This window comes from Podarcis filfolensis, assembly GCF_964270895.1.
Source record: "Podarcis filfolensis genome assembly, chromosome: 3".
Classification (NCBI taxonomy): Eukaryota; Metazoa; Chordata; class Lepidosauria; order Squamata; family Lacertidae; genus Podarcis; species Podarcis filfolensis.
In genome coordinates, this window is record NC_139606.1 from 599,186 (window position 1) to 625,038 (window position 25,853).

A 25,853-nucleotide genomic window follows, 5' to 3' on the forward strand; every position below is an offset into this window, starting at 1 on the left:
AGGCAGTGTCTATAGGCCTGTTTGGGCAACTCTGTTCTTGGAATGTTTCCTGCAGACAGTTCCCACCCAGACTGAAAGCAGGCCACAGGAATGGGTGGATCATAGGTATGGCATACTGGACCAGACCTCCATCCTGACTTACGTTTCCGTTTCCTGCCTAAGGGAAGAGATGCCCGAAGAGACATAAATAAATGATCTCACAGTAGTTTTGAAATTTTAACAATGTAGCAAAACTAATCTGGCAATAAATGTGCTTGTTAATTGTGAGTTATCTCAGTTCAAAATGTGACTATCTGTGTGAAGGAGTAATTGGCCCATATATGTTTGTTATTGCTTTCCCCCTGTACATTAACCCTTTTCTTTCTTTGGTCTCTTTTGCATTCTTTTACCTCCAAAACCTCAATTTATTGTGTAAGATGTTTTCTAGCAGATAGAAAAGTACCCACCAAAGTCAAGACCTTTAACTAAGTGTTCCATTGTCTTCACATCAATTAAAGGTAAAGGTAAAGGTACCCCTGCCCGTACGGGCCAGTTGTGTCCGACTCTAGGGTTGCGTGCTCATCTCGCTCTAGAGGCCGTGAGCCGGCGCCGTCCGAAGACACTTCCGGGTCACGTGGCCAGCGTGACAAAGCTGCAGCTGGCGAGCCAGCACCAGCACAGCACACGGAAATGCCGTTTACCTTCCCACTATAAAGCGGTACCTATTTATCTACTTGCACTTAAGAGTGCTTTCAAACTGTTAGGTGGGCAGGAGCTGGGACCGAACGATGGGAGCTCACCCCGCCGCGGGGATTCGAACCGCCGACCATACGATCGGCAAGCCCTAGGCACTGAAGTTTTACCCACAGCGCCACCCGCGTCCCTTAACATCAATTACATTATTCATAAACCACCTTTTAAAATAGGTTCACCATCTCTGTGCTTCTTCTTAAGTTTGAGAGAAAAATCTTTGTTGAGGCCAGTTATATGGGACAGTAGTTGAGGAGCAGATCAGTTAGAGCAGAGAAGACTGAATGAACATTACTGGGATTTCAAAGGTGGAATTGACATCTGGGGAGAATTTCCGAAAGGTGGCTCTTTGTTCTAGCTCTTAGGCAAGTCAATCGAAAAACTGCATTCTTTTGGCACAACAATTTTGGGGTCTTTTTTTAAAAAAGCTCAACAACTTTTGGGGTGTCCTGGTGGCCTTTACTTTTTGAAATATGGCAACCCTAATGGTAATCCATAGACCCCCCCAGAGTAACTGTCTGGCTTGCCTAATTTTTAACCAAGGCTGGATATAAAGTCTGCTCACCATTTGCAAAATAAGGGGGAAATATTTTCAAAAATGTGTATCATGGGCGTAACCAGGATTTATGTTGGTGGGGGGAGAACCTCAGTTAAGTATTTTTATGGATTTATTTGATCTTGGGGGCAGCTGCCCTTTCCCCTGCTCCCCTTTGGCTACGCCCATGATGTGTATATGAGAGAGAACGCTTTGTGTGAGAACTAAGGATTCTTGTTTCAGATAAGATTGGACCACTATCCCCCTTCCCCGGCCTCAATTCTTGTTCAATTCATTCCAAATGAGAGATGAACTCTCCCAACCCTCCTTCCCTCCCATCTCACTTACTGGGCTAAGGCTGATGGCAAACTGTGACTGGCAGGAAGGGGGGAGGGATGTCTTCTCCTTCTCCTTCCTGCTTCCTGCCACTACCAGAGGAAGGGGAACAGACCTCTTTTTCCTTGACTCTCTCTGCTTGCTGTGGCTTGCTACTTCAGCCCGGTAAATGGAATAATTCACAAGAACTCTATATCCTAATAAGAAGATTGACATCTTCATACTTTGAGAATGCCTGATTCTTATAAGGACTAAACTCAGAGAACTTTAAAATAAACTAATCTCTCCTGCTTTTTGATAGGATGCCACGACCAAAACCCTACCAAAGGAAATGCTTGTCACCTCATCTGCCTTTTTCTTGTTGTTTTTCTAAAAGTGAGATTCTCTGAATTTATGGGCACAATCCAGCAGTGCATTCATTTCCATAAAGCACAGTTAAATAAATAAATGGAATAGCACCAGAACAGCTGCCATACATTTCAACAGGGTTAACTGAAGAGTCTGAAAGTCTTAAAACTTGGGTTGCTCTGTCTGTGGTCAATTTACCTCCCACCCCCCCCCCCCCGGCCGCCGCTGTGGCTTCTAATATTGCGTGTTTTGGTATTGATTTACAAGCCAAGTGTTATTTACTTTTATTGTGGGAAGCAGTGCTATTTTTCTAGAAAAAGAGGTGCTGGAACTCACCATGAACACCTTGTTCTCTTATGATGGCAATGGCACCCACCTGAGAGGTCCTGGAACTCAGTTCAGGTGAGTTCTGGCTAAAAAAAAAGCCCCGGTGGAAAGCAATGTGTTACTGCGAAGTAGGGGGATGGAGGATTTTTGTATCTAAGCATGGGTCAGGATCTGAATGTTTTTGTGTTATTACGATAGATGGGCAATAGACTCCTGATCAGAGAATCATAGAGTTGGAAGAGACCCAAGGGTCATCTAGTCCAATCCCCTGCAATGCAGGAATCTAATTTTTTGATGCAAGCAAAAAATACCCTTGAAACCTTATGGGAAGAAGGGGGGAAAATCTAAATGTTAAGTTGTGGGCGAACATAGCAGACGACACAGCGATTCTTCAAACAGCTCTTCTTTATTCAGATGTCAGAACAGAACTAAGCTGAGGGGCTCAGTCAGCCTGCTTATATAGAGCTCCAGAACAATGTAACTGTTGCCATTTTCTAAAACTATCCAATCACTGAACGTCACTTTTTGATCCTTCATTTGCATACAAACTATCCAATCACTGAACGTCACTTTTCGATCCTTCATTTGCGTAACTATCTACAGTATCCCCCTGCTGGCCCAGGGTGAGAACTTCAGTACATAACACTAAACATGGTAATATTGCTTGTATCCCTTTTTTTAGCTTTAAGAACTGACTTTGAATTAAAGCAAGAGTGGGGAACCTCTTTGGGCCACTTCCTCAGAACCCTCCCCAGGCACATCCTATACTAGTTTTGCTTTGTTCCCTAAGTATTTAGGAAACAAGGAACGGCTAAGGGAGCTGGGCATGTTTAGCCTGGAGAAGAGGAGGTTAAGGGGTGATATGATAGCCATGTTCAAATATATAAAAGGATGTCACATAGAGGAGGGAGAAAGGTTGTTTTCTGCTGCTCCAGAGAAGCGGACACGGAGCAATGGATCCAAACTACAGGAAAGAAGATTCCACCTAAACATTAGGAAGAACTTCCTGACAGTAAGAGCTGTTCGACAGTGGAATTTGCTGCCAAGGAGTGTGGTGGAGTCTCCTTCTTTGGAGGTCTTTAAGCAGAGGCTTGACAACCATATGTCAGGAGTGCTCTGATGGTGTTTCCTGCTTGGCGGGGGGTTGGACTCGATGGCCTTTGTGGTCTCTTCCAACTCTATGATTCTATCATTCTATGATTCTATTTTTGCCAGACTAGGATGTGTCCTTGAACTCTTCTTGTCTCAGTGGAGAACAGAAGGGTTTGTGGAAAGTAGTCTACTGTTCAAAGGTAACATTTACATTTGTTGTTCCACTCATTTCTCCCTCTGGCCCAGGACACCATTGGCCCCTTAAAGTTGCACCAAAAGGAATGCTACCTTTAGGCTGTTTACAGAAAATGGCAGGAAACCATAATTATGGATTTCCTGTTGTTGTTGTTTAGTCGTTTAGTCCAAGTTGTACCTAAAAAATCCCATGTTTAACAAACCTGAAAACAAAGGTCAAGAATTATTGTACACAGAATTATACACAGATGAGCAACAAGCAGCACAGATATTTTCTGGAAGCACAAAGAGCTTTTGGCAAGTAGACACAAAGCTAATTGTTTATTATGCAAGGACTCTTCAATCTCTTTACCATTTTCCCATATACATCCCACAACCTGATGGGTATTTAGCTAGCTGTTAATATTCCTCTATTGTATTTGCTGCTTATGGCAACTTCTTGACCCTTATTTTTAGGTATGCAACAAAGGAATGCACTCCATCTAAGCATGTGGTGTAGTGGTTAAGAGCGGTAGTCTCATAATCCGGGGAACCGGGTTCGCGTCTCCGCTCCTCCACGTGCAGCTGCTGGGTGACCTTGGGCCAGTCACACTTTGAAGTCTCTCAGCCCCACTCACCTCACAGAGTGTTTGTTGTGGGGGAGGAAGGGAAAGGAGAATGTTAGCCGCTTTGAGACTCCTTAAAGGGAGTGAAAGGCGGGATATCAAATCCAAACTCTTCTTCTACAAATGAACTCTACATAAAATAGATCTGAGTCAACATCCCAGAAGTTTCCTGCCTGCTTTCTGTGTGTGCAAACTGCATTGGGCTACAGGATGTACTATTTTAGTAAATTAGGCATCTCTAATATAAAATTCCATGTGCTGCTATCTCATGAGATTTATCCAGAAAATCAAGCAAATATGCAGCTGTAGAATCACAACTACTTAAAGCTATGGGATAATAAAACCTTCCCGGAAGCTGGGGAATGCCTTGACCCTGGTCTAAATATTACAGATGAAGTATGACCCAGTGATTGAAGTGCCTAGTTGTGTGAGACTAGTATGGTAATTTGATACAGAGTTTCCTTGATTTCCCACAGATTTTTTCCCATCCCCTTAAAGAGTCAATAGCTGGTTGTTGTTTTTGTATGTATTTTAACTGTCATACCCCTAGGTCTAATTATGTTGTTATTCCGGTTTGGAAATGGGGAGTACTGTAGCAGTTTATTTATTTATATATCTATTTTTAAAGTGTGATAAATATAAAGACTGCATTTAAATATTAAATAGTTGTATGATACAGCCTTACAACACATTCCCTTTCAGAAATAAGTCCCAGTGCTTACTACTAGTATGTGTGTACATACTAGTGACCTCCAAATTTTGGGACTACAGATCCCATCATCCATGAGCATTTGCCATCCTGTTTGTGGGTGATAGGAGTTGAGAGTCCAGCAACATTTGAAGGGTGCTAGATTGGGGAGGGCTGGCATTATACTCCAGCCTTAATGAAACTCATAGCATGACTTTGGGCAAATCTCCCAGAGATTTATTTCATAAAATTTATATACCTCTTGATGGTAGGAAAAAACCTCAAAGCGATTAGAATTGTTGGGATAAAGCAGAAAGCTTAATGTATAGTGCTCTAAACTTCTCAGAGGAAATGTAGCATATAAAGAAGCAAGCAAATAATGAAATAAAATATATTTCGGGGAAATGGAAGTCCCTTACATATAATTTTGTCCAGAATATAAAACATATTGAGGAAGATATTGAGCCAAGAGCATAAGGTCAAACAGATTCCTCACTGGCCTTGCAGACAACTTCATTGTCCAGAAAGTGGGAGAAGCAACAAGAGGAACAGCCATTTTAGATCTGGTCCTAACCAATGTTGATGACCTGGTTAGTGGGGTAGAAGTGGAAGGATCATTAGGCGCGAGTGATCATGCTCTTCTGAAGTTTACTATACAGCGGAAAGGAGCAGCCAAGCATACTAGGACTCAATTTCTCGACTTTAAGAAAGCCGACTTCATAAAACTTAGGGAAGTGCTTGGTGAGATCCCATGGACAGTAATACTAAAAGGAAAGGGAGTTCATGATGGCTGGGAGTTTGTTAAGAGGGAGATAGTAAAAGCACAACTTCAGGCAATACCAATGAGACGGAAACATGGAAGGTGCCTAAAGAAGCCAGGGTGGCTATCTAAAGAACTTTTAACTGAGTTAAGATTAAAAAAGGATGTGTACAAAAAATGGAAAAGGGGGGAAACCACCAAAGAGGAATTCAAACAAATAGCCAGCACGTGTAGACACAAAGTCAGAAAAGCTAAAGCACAGAATGAACTCAGGCTTGCTAGAGAGGTTAAAAGCAACAAAAAAGGCTTTTATGGGTATGTTCGTAGCAAAAGGAAGAACAAAGAAACAGTGGGGTCACTCAGAGGAGAAGATGGTGAAATGCAAACAGGGGACACAGAAAGGGCTGAACTCCTCAATGCCTTCTTTGCCTCAGTCTTCTCCGATAAAGAAAACAATGCCCGACCTGAAGAATTTGGAGCAAATGATTCAGCAGAGGAAACACAGCCCAGAATAACTAAGGAGATAGTACAAGAATACTTGGCTAGTCTAGATGTATTCAAGTCTCCAGGGCCAGATGAACTGCATCCAAGAGTATTAAAAGAACTGGCAGATGTGATTTCAGAACCACTGGCAGTCATCTTTGAGAATTCCTGGAGAACAGGCGAAGTCCCGGCAGACTGGAGGAGGGCAAATGTTGTCCCTATTTTCAAAAAGGGGAAAAGAGAGGACCCAAATAATTACCGCCCAGTCAGTCTGACATCAATACCAGGGAAGATTCTGGAGCAGATCATTAAGCAAACAGTCTGTGAGCACCTAGAAAGGAATGCTGTGATCACCAATAGTCAGCATGGATTTCTGAAAAATAAGTCATGTCAGACTAACCTGATCTCGTTTTTTGACAGAATTACAAGCCTGGTAGATGAAGGGAACGCAGTGGATGTAGCCTACCTTGATTTCAGCAAGGCATTTGACAAGGTGCCCCATGATATTCTTGTAAAGAAGCTGGTAAAATGTGGTCTTGACTATGCTACCACTCAGTGGATTTGTAACTGGCTGACTGACCGAACCCAAAGGGTGCTCATCAATGGTTCCTCTTCATCCTGGAGAAGAGTGACTAGTGGGGTGCCACAGGGTTCTGTCTTGGGCCCGGTCTTATTCAACATCTTTATCAACGACTTGGATGATGGACTCAAGGGCATCCTGATCAAATTTGCAGATGACACCAAACTGGGAGGGGTGGCTAACACCCCAGAGGACAGGATCACACTTCAAAACGACCTTAACAGATTAGAGAACTGGGCCAAAACAAACAAGATGAATTTTAACAGGGAGAAATGTAAAGTATTGCACTTGGGCAAAAAAAATGAGAGGCACAAATACAAGATGGGTGACACCTGGCTTGAGAGCACTACATGTGAAAAGGATCTAGGAGTCTTGGTTGACCACAAACTTGACATGAGCCAACAGTGTGACGCGGCAGCTAAAAAAGCCAATGCAATTCTGGGCTGCATCAATAGGAGTATAGCATCTAGATCAAGGGAAGTAATAGTGCCACTGTATTCTGCTCTGGTCAGACCTCACCTGGAGTACTGTGTCCAGTTCTGGGCACCACAGTTCAAGAAGGACATTGACAAACTGGAACGTGTCCAGAGGAGGGCAACCAAAATGGTCAAAGGCCTGGAAACGATGCCTTATGAGGAACGGCTAAGGGAGCTGGGCATGTTTAGCCTGGAGAAGAGGAGGTTAAGGGGTGATATGATAGCCATGTTCAAATATATAAAAGGATGTCACATAGAGGAGGGAGAAAGGTTGTTTTCTGCTGCTCCAGAGAAGCGGACACGGAGCAATGGATCCAAACTACAAGAAAGAAAATTCCACCTAAACATTAGGAAGAACTTCCTGACAGTAAGAGCTGTTCGACAGTGGAATTTGCTGCCAAGGAGTGTGGTGGAGTCTCCTTCTTTGGAGGTCTTTAAGCAGAGGCTTGACAACCATATGTCAGGAGTGCTCTGATGGTGTTTCCTGCTTGGCAGGGGGTTGGACTCGATGGCCCTTGTGGTCTCTTCCAACTCTATGATTCTATGATTCTATGATTCTAAGATAAAGGTGAGATATGGACTTCCGGTTAGCGCCAGCGCTTAATGGCGGATCTCACCCGGAGCTCCGGGAGAGATCTGCTTCGTGGGTTCGGGTCCTGTCAGCTACGGCGAAGCGGGGGCCCTTAAAAATCACAGGCGCGTTGCCTGTGAACCGGAGACTCGGCGGGCACCTTTGCGCCCCCCCGACGCTGTGAAATAGCCTTTTTAAAGGCTGCGGAGCAGCGGAGGGGTTTTGGAGCGGTGCTGAGAGTCGTCTTCACCCAGCCTGCGAAGCGAAGCCGCGTCGCCATTAGCGGAGAGCGCTGATTTCTTCCGGTGAAATTGGATTAAAAGAACAACTATCCGTGAGTAGGATTGACCGCTAAAATATAATTGGACTCTAAAAGTAAAGAAATTGGGCACCGAGACGGACAAGCACTAAAAAGGAAGTCTGCTTTCCGTTCTGTAGCAAGATCAAAGCGAAAGGCACTCTAGCTGTAACTGCTTGAGAGGAAATTTGTGGGAATTAAGAAATCCACCACCAAAGCAAAGAACTCCCTCCCCGAAGGCAGGAGGGGGGGGGAAGAAGATTTTAAAGTGTTTCCCTGCCAATTTAAAAGAATTGAATTAAGTACTGCTGCTCTTATACCCGGGATCGGATTATTTGAAGAAATACTACAACATGAAGAATCTTTGAGCAGGTTTTGAATTCTGAGCAACAGAAAGAATTAAAGATTATTGTGTTATGACTGATAAAAAAGAGGGTAGGCAGGGTGCAGCAAATGAGGGATTTATTTATTTATTTATTTATTTATTTATTTAGTGTGAGTAGATACACTGAAATCAGTGACCCACAGGTCTGTTTCAGCTGGACTTCTGGCTGCCCTGCCCCTTGGCCATGCCACAGCTTTTTAGTTGGACCAGTGCTAGCACTGGGAAGTCCCTCTAATAAAGAGAAGGGCCAGAGATGGTGCTGAAGGTAATGAGAAAAAAATGTTGTTAATGCTGGTAATTTTAATGATAAAGTAAATGGGGAGTAAAAAAGAAGGGGTTGTGAGGGACAGCAGTGCCAGAGCAGAGTCTGGTGATAAAGCGCCTCAAAATTCCAGCAGAGGGCAAGAGCCTCTCTCGGATTGGCTGCCAGAGGGGAGGGGTGGAGCAGCACTTTCAGAGGGAAAATGGCAGGCGCTGTTTCTGAGGAAGAAGTTGGACAGGGCTTGGTTGGGATGGGAGAAAGGGATGAGGAGAGGATTTGACTGAGGGAGAACTGGCTCTGATCCAAGCGGCACATCCGCTCGGAGGAGACTCTCTCTAGCCAGAGGAAGGAGCCTCGCAGCTTGGCTAGGAAGAGCGGGTGGAGGGTCTGGGGAAAGTCTTCTGACAGGAACTAACTGGAGGGCTGAGTCTGAGCCAGGAGAGGGAAAAGAAGATGGGGGAAGACAGACAAAAGCGGGGTCTCCTTCCAGGCGGGAGGGGAGAGATCTTCTAGGCCAGAGCTTTCCAGACTTTTCATCTTGATGACCCACTTGTCAGAGATGCCTCGTTTTGGGACACACTACTTCCGATTTACTAGCAAACGGGAGGCTAAACAAAGCCCTTTCTAGCCCCGGAAGGAGCGCAGGGAGCATTGCTCTCTTCTTGGCAAAGAAGACCCCTAAGCCAGTAACAAGGGGGAGGGGACCCCCTGGGTCTGTTGTACTATTTGAAAATACCGCAGTAGTGGGATTGCTAAGAGAGGGGAACTGAGGGAAAGCGCCCCTCACTTATGAACCAGGGTATTCAATTGGGAAACACTGGCCAGTGAGCACTCCAGTTGGAGAACAGCCTTGACCAAAGGTGTCATAGACTTTGAAGACACTCGAACTCAGGACGCAAGGAAGAAACGTGCTAAGAGGAAGGCACGCTTGGCAAATCCTCACCGCGACCAACTCCCACCCGGAAACCAATGTCCCCACTGTGGAAGGACGTGTGGATCCAGAACTGGCCTCCACAGTCACTTACGGACTCAGTGTTAAAACCGTGTTCATGGAAGACAAGATTGCCAAAGAAGCAGCAGCAGCTGTGTCAAAAGTATTTAACTGTAATACCTATAACAGCTAAGTAAAGAAACAAGAGGGAAGTAGCAGAAACTGAGTTAAGCATTTTACCACCTATTCAAGAACCTTGAACATCTACCTGAAGTGTAACAACTGATTTTTAGCATCCGAAGTTTAAGAAAAACTGTGTGTTTAAGCCTGCAATATCCTTATAGTTTAAGTGATGTTGACTTCTACCTGAAAGAACACATCTCACGACCCAACTTTGTTTCACAAACTACTTCTTTTTGTAACTAAAACTTTTATTGCTTGATCAACTCCTACCTAAGACTCTAAATCACTTAAGTTTTTCCTCACACAAGACTTGTGGTAAATTGTAGACATTCATTTAATCAAGTAGACCTTGGTGACAGAACGTTTGAGACCCTTTGATTTATGAAGCTACAACTCAAGATTTTGTCTGGAGCATGTCTGCAGCAAAGAGCACTGCAATGCAAACTTCAGAGGCTAAATGCATAGAATACAGCCTTGGAGATCAGATAAGTGCTGCTATTATAATCCGCATCTTGGAGAAACAATTGGCAGATTGCTCAACTGCCAGTCCCTGCACCACTCCACCCCCCAGCTAACAAGTGGTAAATGAAGGACTCCTGTTATTTCTATAGATCCCTTTTTGGCAGGTTTTCACTGTGATGTTAGAAGCAAGGTCAGGGTTCTTTATAAATTGACAGCCTCCCCCATTGGCTCTCCATGTATTATATTATACCCTGGACAGTAATAGATTTGTAGTGCTTTAGAAACAACTGCTGCTGCTACTAAATAATAATAATAATAATAATAATAATTAATAATTTTGCAATTGGGCTACCATTTTACTCAGTATGAGTTTGAGTGGCAGTAGCGGGCTGTACTGCACAGAAATTCTGATTACTCTTCATAAGATTTATATTGAAAATGGCAAGGAACAAACTCTTTATCAAACTTGTTTTTCAACATTCCTTTGACTTCTTATTGGTTCTCCTGTCCTGTATTAGCAAAAAGTTTTGCTGGATGACAGCTAATTTCATGGTCCTTGGGATACTGTAATTTGGGCTATAGGAGTTCTTCTCACATCTAAGAGAGCATGTTTCTTGACATTTATAACTATTCCTGTCTCAGTACAGGATGCCATTCTTTAAGCAAAGATACCGAATGGTGTTGCCAGTTCTATGCTTTTATGTTGCTCCACTTGGTATAGCATAATCAAGAGTTTCTTTTAATATCATAGAGTTTCTTGATAAAATACATTGACTAGAAACAATAGCCCTTTTATTGCCATTTCTGTTTCAATTTTGGAACATATTTTTAGCATAAGAGAGTGATTGTTTTAACATTTCAGAAGAATAAGGATAACATTGTATTACATTCTAGATAATTTCTAGTATAGAAATGTGTTTTATTTTAAGGTTGCTTGGAATCTGAAAGAGGCATTTCACTTTTGACCTTTACATGAAATCAACTGTTGCTCTCTCTCTATGGCAGTGCAACATAGGCTTCTGGGTTAATGGAAATACTTCCTTGTTTCAGTTCAGTACAAAGCCTAACTGTGTGTAAAAAGGATAGAAGATAAATAACTTCTCTGCATGTAAAATATATCCTACACAAGTTAAGGTCAAACCAGACATGATATTAACTGTAGATTTCTCAGCATTAGCTGAGGAAACTGATTTGTTACTAGGATTACTGCAAGTGTGGAGGGGCAATGTAATCCTTTCCTCCACTGCTGTGATTCTGGAGAAAATTCTTCCTCTGGCATTTGCTTTGGAAGAAAATTCTCCATTGTTCAGCACAGTGAAAGAAGATACCAGAGAAGATTGTGTTAGGGGACAATTGGCATCTGATGCCAATGAGTTGTATGTTGCACCAGTGTTGTCTGTCCTTCATGGAAGTAACAGAGGCAGCAGGGTGGCCTGTCCTATTTTACCATCTGAGGTGAAATGGGAACGTACTGCTCTCTACCTCCGGCTGCTGCTGGAATGTCCCCCATCTCACCCAACTCCTTGCCACTTGTTTTCTTTGCCCCAGAGGCAACACTATACCCTGGAACACCCCCCTCTCACTAGCGAGAAGCTGCAGCGAAAGCCATGGGGAGGCATCATCTCTTGCGCCTCTGCCGCCTGAGGCAAGTGCTTCACCCACCTCATCAGTGGACCAGCAATAACCTAACTTTAGGGCATTTCCCCCTCTTGGAATGACAAGATAGGTGATCTGAGAAGCTAGGAGGCATGAAAATATATTGGAAGATCAATACAGAGGCAAGGATGTGGTGAGTGTGGGTAGGCAGTTGTTTAGGAAGGAAATAATTGCTGGTTATTGTACAGGAGCTTTTAGAGAAAACCTCTGGAGTTGATATAATGGGAAGAAGGTCAAGAGCACACCATACATGCTTTAAATTAGCAGTGTTTCTAAGTTGTTTCCAGTGATTCAGTTGAAGAGGTTTTGCAGGAAACACATTGATTAAGGAGCCTGGGTTCAGGACTGAAAAGAGGGGAGGGGATCTCCAAAACAACAACAACAAAGGAATGGATACATTGTGAATCCCAGAACAATTCCATTTGAGAGAATTCCATACAGCTGTGCAAGTACTTGCATTTTAGCCAAACGTATTTGGCAAGGACCAAGACATCTATAAACTACTCATGGTTTCACAAAAAGGAAACTTCTTTCTGTGCTCTCACAGATGTAATGTGAGAGAAACAAGAGGGATAGAAATTTGCAAAGAATGTCAGTGGCTTGAACTTACATGAGTTGTAAGTTCGTGTAAGTGAGTTGTGTCCCAAATATATTTTGCAATACTTGGGAAATTATTTATTAACTCTAGAAACAATAAATAAATGCAAATAAAGTAGAATACAGAGTCCTCGCTTAAAAGTAATTCTTCGCCCTTACCCACCCAAAGAAGATAGTAGCTCCCCCCAGCTCTCACCTGGGAGACCAACATTTTCCTGTCTCACCCAGGGTCCCCCATCAACCATCTCCCACCCCCATGAGTATACAGTCTCTTGACCTTAATAAAGGTGCCAGATATAGGACTCCAAAGAAAAAGAAGGAAGAAAAGTGATAGGGAAAAAAAGAAAGAAGAAAGAAAGAAAAGGGATTATTTAAGACATTCAGTCAAGGTCGTAAGGTCTTATGCCCCTCATGCATAATACTAACACAAGCTTGCATGTTCTATTTAGGTTATTTTTCAAGTGTTGGTGTTTCAGCCAAGATTAAATTAATTTGTCTCTGGTCGTTAACAATTTGGTAATCTGGTAAAGTTTGTGGTAACTCTGCTGACATTGAGAGACTGGAATGAACCTTAGTACATATGCCAAGGGCACATTTCTACATGCTGAGTTTCAATACCTGTTTGTGCAATGTGCTAATGTAGCATCCTGCTTGTGGTTAACGCTTAGCTGGAATGAAATATTCAACGCAGCAATAGAGAAATTAAAATAATAATTTATTTGTCAGACAAATAAATGATAGACACAGTGGTATATGGTTACCAAAGCTCTGCCCACTCCAGCCCTGATGGCCAGCACTTATATTTCCTCAGCCCAGCCCCCTTGCTCCTCCTTTGGCTGCCTCTGTCCAATCAGCCTGGTTGAAATTCCTATTGGCTGTTTGCTAGAACCAATCATAAAAGATACACCCATTTCCTATTACCTTTTATGGGAGACAAAGAGCTATATTTCCTTCTATCCATAAATGGCAGACAAGTAGCCATATATCTTAAAACAGATGGCTCATGGTATTAAATTCTATCTAAACAGAGATCTTGGGTTCACATTCTCACACACCATCAATAAAATAAGAATCTAACATAAGAATCTAACATTTCTTACTTTCTAAATCCTTTGCATAATTACATTAAGCCAACAAATCTCATACATAACATAGATAGCTTTTTAGAAGAAAAGGCCTTTGCAAAGTAAAAAAGGAACTCAGTAAAAAACAGCTTCAAAAAGAAGCCTCTTCAGTTTACACCCCCCTTTCCCAGCCAGCTGCTTTTCCCATTAGCTGTGCTTGTCCAGGGGGGAGGTTAGCGTGGGGCGAGGTCCAGGACCTGAGTTGAGGGTCGGCAGACAGTCCTATTCGGGCGAAGCGGGGTCCACAGCGGGAAGCCGGGCAAGGACGGGAACTCTGGGGGAAACAGGACTGGATGCTGGCCGAAACAGTTCATCAACGACGTTGCTCCCGCAACCTGGGACCAGGCTGACTGGCCTTTATCTTCTCTGAGGCCAGGGGCGGTCCCGGCCCCCAGGAGACCCGCCTCTCCTGGCCTTAAGGCGAGCACTCCTCCTGGGAGAAACCAGTTCCCTTCGCCTCTCTGCCCTGAGCCTCTGCAGTTCAGGAGAGGCTGAAGGGTTACTGGGCCCAGGGGGAGACTCACCTGTAGGCACTGAGTCCTCAACCACCTCTGGAGCCAGAGTGGATTCACCTGGTGCCTGCTCCTGAGGATCCGGCACAGGTGCAGGCGCTTCAGAATCAAGGCCCTGCCCCTGTTCAGGTGGCCCTGGAGGCGGGGACTCCTGTGCAGGCTGGGATTCCTCCGGTTCAGCCTCTGAATCGGATTCCCAGGCCATCACATTAGCTTTTCCCAAAATTTATTGCCCTTAGGAAAATATGGCTAGAGTCTGATGAGAGGCACATGGTATTATTTTCTGTTAAACAATAAATCTTACTATTTACCAACTCTTAATTAGTGTTTTTGCAGCTTGATTCTATTCTGTAATTTGTAGGGTCAGTGTAACATTTGCTCCCAGCCTGTATTTCCCTTTTAGAACTTTGAGAAACTTGTCTCCTGCTACTGCTATAAATCATGGGGACCCTTGTTCAGGAGAGCAGGAAGATAAACAACTGCCAGAGTACTTAGCCAGCTGGTTTCTGCCTGGCATGAAACATACAAACATTTGCAAATATATCTTTAAGCTCATTTTAAAATACAGGCCTTGATCAGATGCCTCACTATCTCCTTTGAAGACCGAAATACCTGCATTAAGTTTTGTGTGCAGCAGTGGTGCCTCAGTATTCAAGAAACACTGAATGCTCTGCTGGTGTGTTTTTCACTTTTTTATTAGAACTTAATATTTTTCACTTTGAGCAAAAGCAAAGAAGGCTGTAATTGAAATGTCACCCATATATGTAACCAAGTAAATGCAAAGATTAAAGTGTGTAAGGCAAGGTGGGCCTTATTTGGGATATAGAAGAACAAGGGTGCATATGATTGCAGGTACACCTTCCAAATGCTCCTTATGTCTGAATGATCCTGGGGGTTCTCTGTGCAGAGATACAAATATCTGTGATACTCTAGGTCACTTGTTTTAGAAAATGTATAACGAAATGTATGCCTTTGGTGCGTTCTGTTTTAGTCAAGAAATTAAAATTCAGAGCAATAAAATTCATTATAAACTTTGTGGAAATAGTAAAAGAAGTTTTAAAGCTAAAATCTGGAACAATAGCTGAAAACAAACCACCATCAACTGCCAGGAAAGGCTTTCCTGAGCAGGAGAGTCTTTACATGTCAGCAGAAACAATATAATAAGGGTACCTAGCTGATCTCCCTGAACAGGTGTTTCATAGTGAGAGTGCCACAAAGGTGAGGGTCCTGTTCTGTGTCCCTATATAGTTAACTCTTGTGAACAGGTGTACATGAACCTATGCTGCTGAAGTCAGAGAATAGGAAAATGTTTGGGAGAAGGGTGTTCCCTGAAGCACACAGGGCCCAGGTTCTAAACAAGATGACCAGCATGTTTAATTGACAGTCAGTGCATATAAGCAAAAGTCAATGTGATATGTGCTCTTTGTTCATCTTTATATTTTGCACCAACTGAAGCTTCCAAATTCCGTTTAAGGGCAAACCCAGTTGAAATTCAACACAGTAATCCAAACCATGGATAATGATGGCAAGATCTTGATCAGAGATTCATACCAAATTCACAAGCTCCTCCTGCCTTTGAGAATAACAAAGCGTAATAATAATTCAGGAGTGGACCCAAGGCGTGAATCTTGTTTCTTCAAGGAGAAATTCAGGCTTTCTTTTGATCAGATGGAGGATCATACCCCATTTCCCCTGCAGTGTGCTAGGAGAAGCTTCAACAGCCTCTAGCCTTAAGAATGGAGCCAAAAAATGCATGTGATTATTTAATAAGTTAAATGAAAAGGTTTATTTACATATGTATATTTATTAAAAAATAATTTTGATTTCAAGATAAAGTGGAGTTTTTTCAAGTTAAAGGAGCATTCCCCCCCCCCCCAGAATAAAAAATACTAACGTGGAAAGGACAAACTTCTTAACATGATAGTCAAAAACAATATTCTAATAAACACCACATAATACTGTATCATATGATTATTTTCTGAAGCCAACACATCTGTAAATTCACTTTCAAATTGTTCACTCAAAACATATTGTTATGAAATGCTACATTTGGCACATTTGCTAATGCACCAGATGTATTCCCAGTGTGCTTCCTAACATGGACAAGTTACTTAATTTTATTTCTAAAACATGTCTTTAAAATTAAGTTTTTTTGTGATAAATATTAAATGCCAGCTATATGATGAAAATTATAATGGATACAGGAATCAGAAAGAGGTCTCAAACCAAATTTCAGTACATCTATGTAGCTCTGTAAGTATGAATGGAACCCTTGGGAATATGTGCAGTGACGCAATCAGGAAGCAGATTCTTTTAATACTTAACATTGAGATGCTTGAAAACAAGTTGGAAGCTTAAATAAGAAGCCAAATAACCATGGATGGGAACAATCTGTGTAAACTGGCATCCTGTCTTCTGTCAGTTTCAGGGTGGCCAGAACTCCACAAAAGTAGTGGTGTCAAAGTTCCAAAGACAGTCCTAGTCCAGGAGGGTTCTTACAGACAAATCCTCAAAAAAAAAGCAAACCTTTTGCTTTACAATTGCAAGTCTAATTTGAGAAAGCCAGGATCCTTTTTCACATCCAATACAACAACAAATTTGGGGTGTGGTGTGTAATAAATCTAACATGACCAGACTGGATTCTCACTCAGCTGTGGAGTCGCTGAGTGGCCATTTTATGGTCTCATTTTCATGTCAGTTCAAACTATAGTTAAACTTAACTGTGATTCAGTGGCCAGGTTGCTCACTGGAGCAAGACGGTTTGAGCATATTACACTGATCCTGGTCCGACTGCACTGGCTACTGATTAGTTTCCAGGCCCAATTCAAAGTGCTGGTTTGGACCTATAAAGCCTTAAATGGCTCAGCATCGCAATACCTCAAGGACTGCCTCTTTCCATGTGAACCTACCCTGAGATCATCTTCTGAGACCCTCTTTCGTATGCAACACAAGAACGGGCCTTTTCTGCAGTGGCTCCCCATCTGTGGAATGCTCTCCCCAGGGAAGTTTACCTGGTGCCTTCATTATACAGTGGTACATTGGGTTACAGACACTTTAGGTTACAGACTCCGCTAACCCAGAAATAGTACCTCAGGTTAAGAACTTTGCTTCAGGATGAGAACAGAAATTGCGGTGGCAGCGGGAGGCCCCATTAGCTAAAGTGGTACCTCATCTGAAGAACTGTTTCAGGTTAAGAACGGACCTCCAGAACGAATTAAGTACCAGAGGTACCACTGTACACCTTTAGGTGCCAAGCAAAAACATTCCTTTTTAACCAGGCCGTTGGTTGATATGTTTGACAGCCTATGCCCTTTTAAAATGTGGCTCTTTTCTGGAGGGGGTGTTATTGGGTTGTTGTTTTTATTCTGATTATATATGTTGTGATCTTTTCTGTGAACCACCTTAAGACCTCTGAGTATAGGATGGTATATATAAACTCAATTAATTAATTTCTTTGTGTGCAGGGCTAAAATCTAGGTGACGCTGATAGCTAAGCTGTGTTTGGCTCAGGGTTACGTCTGAACCAGCTTGTCGGTTGTTTCTGTTCAAACAAACCACAAGCTGTAAGCAAGGTTTGCCCTTGGCTTACTGCTATAGTTGGAGAAACAAATCATGATCCTGGGTTCAGACATAATGGGAAGTGCAATGATCGCTTAACTCCCAGGAGCATGGCAGCAGCACAGGCATTAGCTGCATGCATCTGTGTGCTCTGTGTTCATCTTTGAAGTAGCTTTTTTGAACTTAAAACTGTGATTTAAAGTGACATAAGAACCAGGTCAGAAACTAAGGCTGAGAGATACTTACCTTATAGGTAAGTTATCTTATCTATAAAATGGCATTGACAGTGAAGGGCCTGCAAAAGCTCCATTGATGCCCATGGACAATGCTCTCTTCTGCTCCCGTGGCAATTTTAAGAGAGGTCATTTCCTGATTATTATTGTTATTATTAATTATAAAATTTATATATCACTCTTCATCTGAATATCACTGGGCAGTTGATTATTCCTCCAAAAAATAAATGATCTTTTAAAAGTAAAGACAATTATATTAATATGTCATATTTATGTAATATATTGTGAAATTTTCCCAGAGAATTATAAAACATGTTTTTATTTAACAACACCCAGCTGGAAACATGGGGGGGGGGGAATTTAAGTGTTTTTCCTTTAAGAGGAAAAGTTCAGTTTTTGCCAGTATCCTGTCTAGTTGACAGTGAAACAGGGAAGGGAATATTGACAACATTTTGTTTCCCTTAAGCATCAGGCAACTACTAACAACAACATTCAGTTTCCTATTACTACTTCAGGCTGCTATAGTTCTGCACCCAGACATTGTTTAGCTGTTTTAAAATCATAGATGGCTTTAATTTGACCAAAGATTAGATAGCATTCAAAGAACGGTAGTTTGGATCATGGCTTTTGGTATGATTTCTCCAAAACTGCAATCGTTTCCCAGAAGAGCTGGGGAAAGGTGATTTTTTAAAAAAAGACTGCAATAACTATCTTTCATGAGGTTTTTAATTCTAATATCCTGTTCCTGTGGCTTCTCAGATATATGGATCATGCTTGATACTGTTTTTAGCAATTTTGTTAAAATGCCATCCTACCTTTCCCCCCAAATAAACCCACAAAACAGTACATTTCCTCCCCCCAAAAGTAGACATCTAAACCATTTAAAATATTTAAAAAACAGTAAAAACATTGGGAAACAGTCGCATTCCACTTTCAGAATTAATAATAATTGCCAGGAACAGATTTTAGCCATCAAATGTCTGAGTGAACAGGAATGTTTTTAAATTTCTCCTGAATGTTCATAATGAGGGTTCTGTATAATAATGTGAGTCCAGTATAGACTGGACTCTGTATGTGGCATGTGAGCTACTGTGAGGTGGCCTTATCAACCACCAGCTCCGGTCCTACCCACGTTGGTGACACCCACTTTCATTTTCGACCTTCTCACTGCTGGCATTTGACTCTTCACCAAAGGTTGACCACAAGGAAATGGCAGTCGTTAGGTTGAGAGATGTTCCCCATCCCTGCTATACAGGCTACCCAAAAGGGAGGGAGACAGCCCCTTGCCTGTCATCGGTTCTCCCTGCCTCTATTCATAGCATACTCATCCTGGAAAAATCACAGAAAGCAGGGGAGACCATTTTTAGCAAGCAACCTCTCATTTAGCTCAGTCCTAGTTACAGCAGACCAGTAAGTCTGTTTCCTTCATTGCAGGGAGGAAGTCATTTCCCTGAGAACATAGCATTAGATTGACATATATGCAAGCACAGATGAGGGTTTCCAGGAAGGAAAGCGGGGCGATTAAGGCCCAGCAGTGTTGATAGCTAAGCTTTCTTTAGTTTCCATCCAAGGACATTGGTTAGCCAGCTGCTCTGCAATGTTACAGGACACTGAAGTAGCAGGAATTTTAAACAGGATATGGTTTTGCAAGTCTATTCCACTTCACCATGAATTTGATTTCTAATGGCTTTCTTTGTGTGGCCTGTAAGTGCCCAGGATGCCAGTTCATTTCTCCAGCTGTTGAACCTGATAGGAATGAGGTAATGATTAAGGGAGGAACATGCAAAAGACAAAGAAGGAACAAATGGCAACCATAACAAAGCACATAATGAAAAGAAAAATGCTTTTTGCCATGCCAGCATAAAGTGGCCCTGAGTGAAAGCGCTTGTACTCATGGAACACTGCCCATTTGTAGCAGAACTGGCATGCTGAAATCATGGTTGTGGTAGAGGCATCAGTCCGCTGTGGTGATTTTGACACTGATGGCATGGCCAGTGAATTTGTCAGCATATCATCTGTCATATATCTGTGTCTCATCATCTAACAAACTAAGGAGACCCTTGCTACTGGGGTGAAGGCAAGGAGAGGATCATAGACAGTTGGCAGTATCCCCAGAGAGTTAAGGAACCCGATGAATATTCTTTTACCCATTCAAAGTGCTTAGAAAAACCAAGACTATAATTTAAAATAAGGAAATAAAAATACTATCATTTTTCTTCTTTGGCGATCACTTGTAGCCGAGTCAGATTGTCTTCCGTGAACATAGTCTTAACAATGAGTCTGTAAGTGACTGGAGGCCAATTTTGGATCCACACATCCCTCCACAGTGGGGACATGGGTTTCCTGGCGGGAGTTGGTCACAGTCAGGCTGTCAGGAGCCCAGGCTGCCGTCTTGATAACACAGCACGCAAATCGTAATTAGGTTGAAGATTTATTGCAATACAAACAATTAGCCTTGAACGTCTGTGCTTTATGAGTCAGCTGACCCTTCTGGCGAGTGTTTCTGGGTTCGGCAGAATATTCTGAACTTATAACTTTTTATAAATATCATTTGAAATTAAAATGGCTGTATATTTTTTTTATTTCACAGTCCTTATAAAATCAACAGGCAATGCAGATGTTGCATCCATGTAAATAAATAAACATAGTCAAATGACAATGTTATGCAGACAGAAAGAACCCTAAAGATCTGTCCAGAAAAAGATATGCCATGCTAAACTTGTTGGTGTTTAAGGTGCCTCAAGGCTCTTGCTTTTTCTGCAAATTACTAACATGGCTACTTCTCTGGGCACCATCATTATGAATGCCATCCACTTGTGTACTACACAAGTGTACCTTCCAAAGCTTTCTTACTAGAATGCTCTGGGTGCAGTGGCAGAAGCAGCCTCTCGGGTACCTTGGGCGGTGCTCCCAGGGGTGGGGCAAACGGCTCATAGGGCCAGGCAGAGGCGGAGCTAGTGGCAGCGGCACGCAGCCCAGCGGGGTGCCGCCCACGGTAGGAAGCATCCCGGGGGGGCGCCACCCGCAGCAATGTCACTCCCTCAGGGATGACACCCGGGGCGGACCACCCCCACTTTGCTCTGCCTCTGTCTGGGTGTCCCTTATCTTGTGTTAATCTGCTGTTCTACCCAAATAGTATGTTTTTAGGCAGATGTGTGGCAAAACAGGATGCTATGTTCTACTGTCCAGCATAATTGGGGAAGGGCAATTGTCCCTCTCAAATGAGACATTGATGGTTCTCTGCAAGGCTTGGGTCTTTGCCACCTATTTATTTATAAGAAAAATTGAAAACTCAGAATTTAAAGCGAGGGAGTGGAATGTGAAAAACATGATAAAAATTGACAGCCTACCTCAAAGAACTCCAGAGAGGTACAGGATGCTTGTTCTGATCCTGACCACCAATACACGATTCCCAACTGAGTATACAACATGTGCTCTGAAATAAGCATGTGTGCCTTCATCATAAGGTATCGTCCAGGAATGGGGAAGCTGAGGACTCCAACTCCTATCAGTCCCAGCCATTATGGCCTGTGTTCAGAGATTATGTGAATGGTATATCCAAACTACAGGAAGGCCATGTGCTCTCCTCCTCTGTTTTAGTCTACACAGCATTGCATGCACTTCTACTGTAGAAGTGCTAGCGTGTGCAACTGGCAGGTCTCAATTGGCCCACGGAGTGATGAAAAAGGACAGACATTAGTTTTTCTTGAATTCCCCAGGTTAACAACTAATTCAGCCACCAAGACCATCAGAGGTTTGCAAAGTGGATTGGGGCTGCTGGTGAAGCCCCTTTTACTTTCGGATGCCACCTCAAGTGTCTCTAAGTCAGGAGTAGACTCCAGAATTTGGAGACTGCAACTCCCACCAGCCTCAATCCAGTAGCAACAGACGATGGGGGTTGAAGTCCAAAAGATAAAAAGGGCACCAGGCTGGCTATCCCTGCTCCAAGCATATGCAGAGTTCTTTTCATTCAATTTTTCAAAGGCATTAGGATAAACTTACCAAAATATGTAAAGCATCTTTTTGGGGAAGACAATGTCTCTGAGTGCACCACAGAAAGGAAAAATCCCATGTTGTGCCCTGAGCCTGATATTTGTTATTTGGAGATAATGAGGTTTGGATTCCACCACGGGCTGCCTGGCTTGTCTGCATGGTGATGGGTAGGAATCCCAAAATCCTGTAACACCTATTGCATGGTAAAAATAAAAATCCAAGTGTGTAGACATATGAAACAAAGCTTCTGTCCCCCACAGGAGCAGCAAGGAGCAGCTTGGCTGGTGTATTTTCTGGCATCTCAATTTCTGGCTTTTCATTATAAGTTAAGATTCAAAACAGATTAGGCATGGGAGATCTGTGAAGAAATCGCATGATTTATTTACTTAAGAAAATATTAAAACCTGTAGCCCTATTGGAGGTACTCATCCTTTGGGTGGGATATGAGTGACCCTCTCTTAAAAGTAACAACAGCAGCTTCCCAGTTTCCTTTGGGGAAGGAAAACTTCTATCAGAGAATTGCATATAAGGATTACCTTCCCCAGTAATGCTGCCTAAAAGCAATTTGTTCTGGGTGGCCCTTATCCTCCAAGAGCTTTAAGGTTTTTTAAAAAAATATGTTGAGGAATCTGTTCAGAGATCTTGGACATATTGTGTTTGGGCCTATAAAATAGCAACTGAAAGATTCACTGTTCTGCCAGAGGGTTGGCTGAGCTTGTCAAAGGGGTGACAGCAATTTCCTTCGTTTTGAGATACCTCCTCACCATTATCAGTAGCTACAGATTGACTCTGCTGATACATTCTCTGTTTGCTTGACCTTTCTTTGCTGATGTAGGGAACTGCAGTGGAAGACGTAAACATATAACACAATTGCTGAGGTAGAACACCCAAGAACTAAATCATTGAGGTAGAACACTGAGCATGAAAAAATGCTTTATACCTCATGTCAGGGTGGTCCAGCACACATCCCGAGGGCCACATGTGGCCCTCGATGCCTTTTTGCAGCCCTCTGCAACATTTGACCCCCCCCATCCACAGCCCTTGCACTGCCTTCCCAGAGGCGGGTCAGGAGGCGCTGACCTATGTGAAGGAGCTGTAAGTTCTCTGATGAGTCCTCAAGTCCTCCAGTCTCCTTCCAAATTCTAGTTAGCCCTTTCCCAGGTTTGGGAAGAAGGTGGGAGACTCTAGGACCCAGCTGGAGCCTCACACCTTCTTCCCCTAGCCTGGCACCTTAAGCTTTGGGAAGGCAGCATGAGGGCTGGAGCATGTGGAAATGTTAGCCTTGCTCCAACAAGGTTGGTACTTTTGTGACCCACTTGGTATGAAAAGTTGGACCTCCCTGCCTTATGGTTTTTGAGGGGATATTCCCTGTGACCTTTTGTAAGCATCGTTGGAGGCACTGATGGGCGCACTAATGCAGGGCCATCTTTAGCAGATGCTGCACTGGGGTGTAAATATCCACCCAGCGCCCCCAAATTACCACGGATAGTGTTGGGGTGGCCGTAGCTGCACACTGCCAGCCATCGGGGGGGCTCAACTCTTCCCCATGCCACTGCGGGAGAGCGATCCCCGCAGAGGCTTGGGAGTGAAGTTGTGCCCCTCCTAAGCCTCCTCGGGAGGAGAGCGCAGCTTCCCTCTCAAGCCTTCTCGGGGGGAGAGCGATCCCCACAGAGGCTTGAGAGGGAAGCTGCACACCTGCCAGCCTTATGGTTGGCGAGGCGCAGCTGGCGGGCGTTAAGGGAAAGGGGAGGCCACTGGCAAAGCTGCGCAGCTCCCCCACTTGCTGGGGCGCCCCTGAGAGGCCGGCGCCCTGGCGCGATGCACCACTAAGCCCTATGGGAAAGACAGCTCTGCACTGATGCCCTCAGGCATTGCGTTGGCAAACCGTGTCCTAATACCAGTTCCATAGTTGTACAGATATTTCTAATGGAGTAAACTACTTCATGTTTTATACTTTGTGTTACCAATTTTATTCTTATTACATGTAATTATTTCCTCTAGACAGCTCTTTACCATATGTTGCAGCTTATTTTGAATTCTAGAATTAATTATTTTTCTCTTTTTAACCCACAGGCTTGTTCTGGCTGTGGAAAATGTGACTGTAGTGGAGTAAAAGGGCAAAAAGTAAGTACCCAGAGTACTTAATTTTTTTTTTCTTGTTAAGGGCAAGGACCAGGTCCAAAGTAGATGATCCCCTTGTTGCTTCTTCCACCTTGTGGGAAATTGTCAGCGAGGCAATGGAGGAATTTGTTGGACCTTACATTCTTGGCAGAGTTTGAGTTCCAACAGATATAGGGGAAGTTGAAGTCTCCCATTTCCATTTTTGAATGTTTAGTAATATGCTGTAGGAAAGCTTCCATCTAACTCCTCAGTCTGGCTTGGAGCAGACACCCACAGTAAGGCCACTGTTGTTTCCCTCTCCTGCAATATTTACTCATACATTCTCAATCTGCCTTCCATGCTCCAGGTCATGGATGTCTTCACAAGTATACACATCCTTTACATATAATGCTATCCGCCCCCCCCCACCTTTGGTCTTGTCCTTTTAAAGAGTTTCTACACCCCATCATGAGTCTCATGCCACCAGGTTTCATTAATACCTACTAGGTCATATTTCCCATCCTGTATTAAGAGCTTCAATTTGTCTTGCTTGTTTCCCACACTGTTGCATCAATTGCAGTGCACTATGTTTGAAGCCGGAAGTTTTTAAAATTGTAGTTTTATTGCTTATTTTATTTCTTTTATTGTACTACAATCTGCATTCCATAATATTCAAATTTTAATAAGGCAATCTTCATTTTGCATGGAGATTCCATTCTGAACCCCAATACACATCGACGGAGCACATGTAAGCCCATTCTGCCCCATTCTGCCTTTTTTGTGACATTTTGGGGCTACTTCTGAGTTCAGCACTGTGTGCAATTGCACATTATTTGGCCTCACCTAAATTGGGAGTTGTCAATACTGTAAAATACAATATGAAATTTTAAAAAATAAAAATGCAGTTAAAAACCAATATTTAATGCAGACATGCCATGGACCACACCAGAATTGTGGGGAGCAAACATCCCTAAGTAGATGCTTCCATTCTGGAAGTGGAGGGAGGCAATTTCTGCATTCCCCTTACAGAACCCTGCACATCTGAACAATCTGCTTTGAAGGATTGAGGTGACAACAACAACAACAACAACAACAGTGTGGGAAAGAATCATAGAATTGTAAGAGTTGGAATGGACCCACAGGGCCATCTTTGGATGTGGTGCTGAGTTGTAAAGGGAAAGTGGAGCTTGTCTCCCTGCCCCCTTCTGTTTGTGGAAGAGAAGAAAGATCCCGGGATCCAATCCACTGTAGTTTTTAGAAAATATAATTGGTTCTAAGTTGCTAGCTACTGTTTCATATTCAGTTAATTCTCTGCAATGATTACTTTGCACATCTGATATTAAAGACATTATCTCCCTGCACCCACCCAAGGGCTCAGTTCTAATAGTGGTTTGTGTGTCAGTGTGATGCAGCATCATCAAATCAAACAACTTTCTGTTTTAGGAATCCATTTCCAGCTGCATGGAGAGATCCCAAGTGTATGGGATGCAGTGATAATAGTATAATTTTCAGCAGCATAAAACTTTTTACATATGCACATAGCAGCCACTGGGTGGCTAGGACTTTAATCCTCAGAATGTTAACCCATTCTTCCTCTCAATGAAAACTGCTTCCCATCTGCTATTTGCATAATAGCCAGGGTGGTAGAGTGGTAGAGTGTTGGACTTGGACCTAGGAGACTAGCATTCAAATCCCTACTCAGCCATGAAGCTCCCTGGGTAACCTTGGGCCAGTCACTGCTTGTCAGCCTAACCTACCTCACAGGGTTGTTGTGGAGATTAAATGAAGAGGGGCAGAACCATGTACACCACTTTGGAGAAAAGGTGGGATATGA

General features: G+C 43.1%; 1 protein-coding gene across 3 annotated transcripts in view; it reads left to right on the top strand.

Annotated features, from left to right (window-relative positions):
• Positions 1 to 25,853, top strand: part of COL4A1 (collagen type IV alpha 1 chain) — a 160,408-nt gene that overhangs the window by 5,904 nt on the left and 128,651 nt on the right. For 2 of the 3 annotated variants that reach the window (XM_083606370.1, XM_083606369.1), the window contains exon 2: positions 23,993 to 24,043. In XM_083606370.1, coding sequence (XP_083462496.1) covers positions 23,993 to 24,043 — 51 coding nt within the window. Of the gene's footprint in view, positions 1 to 22,303; positions 22,827 to 23,992; positions 24,044 to 25,853 lie in introns of those variants that run through there. The other variant, XM_083606371.1, reaches the window with a different exon arrangement.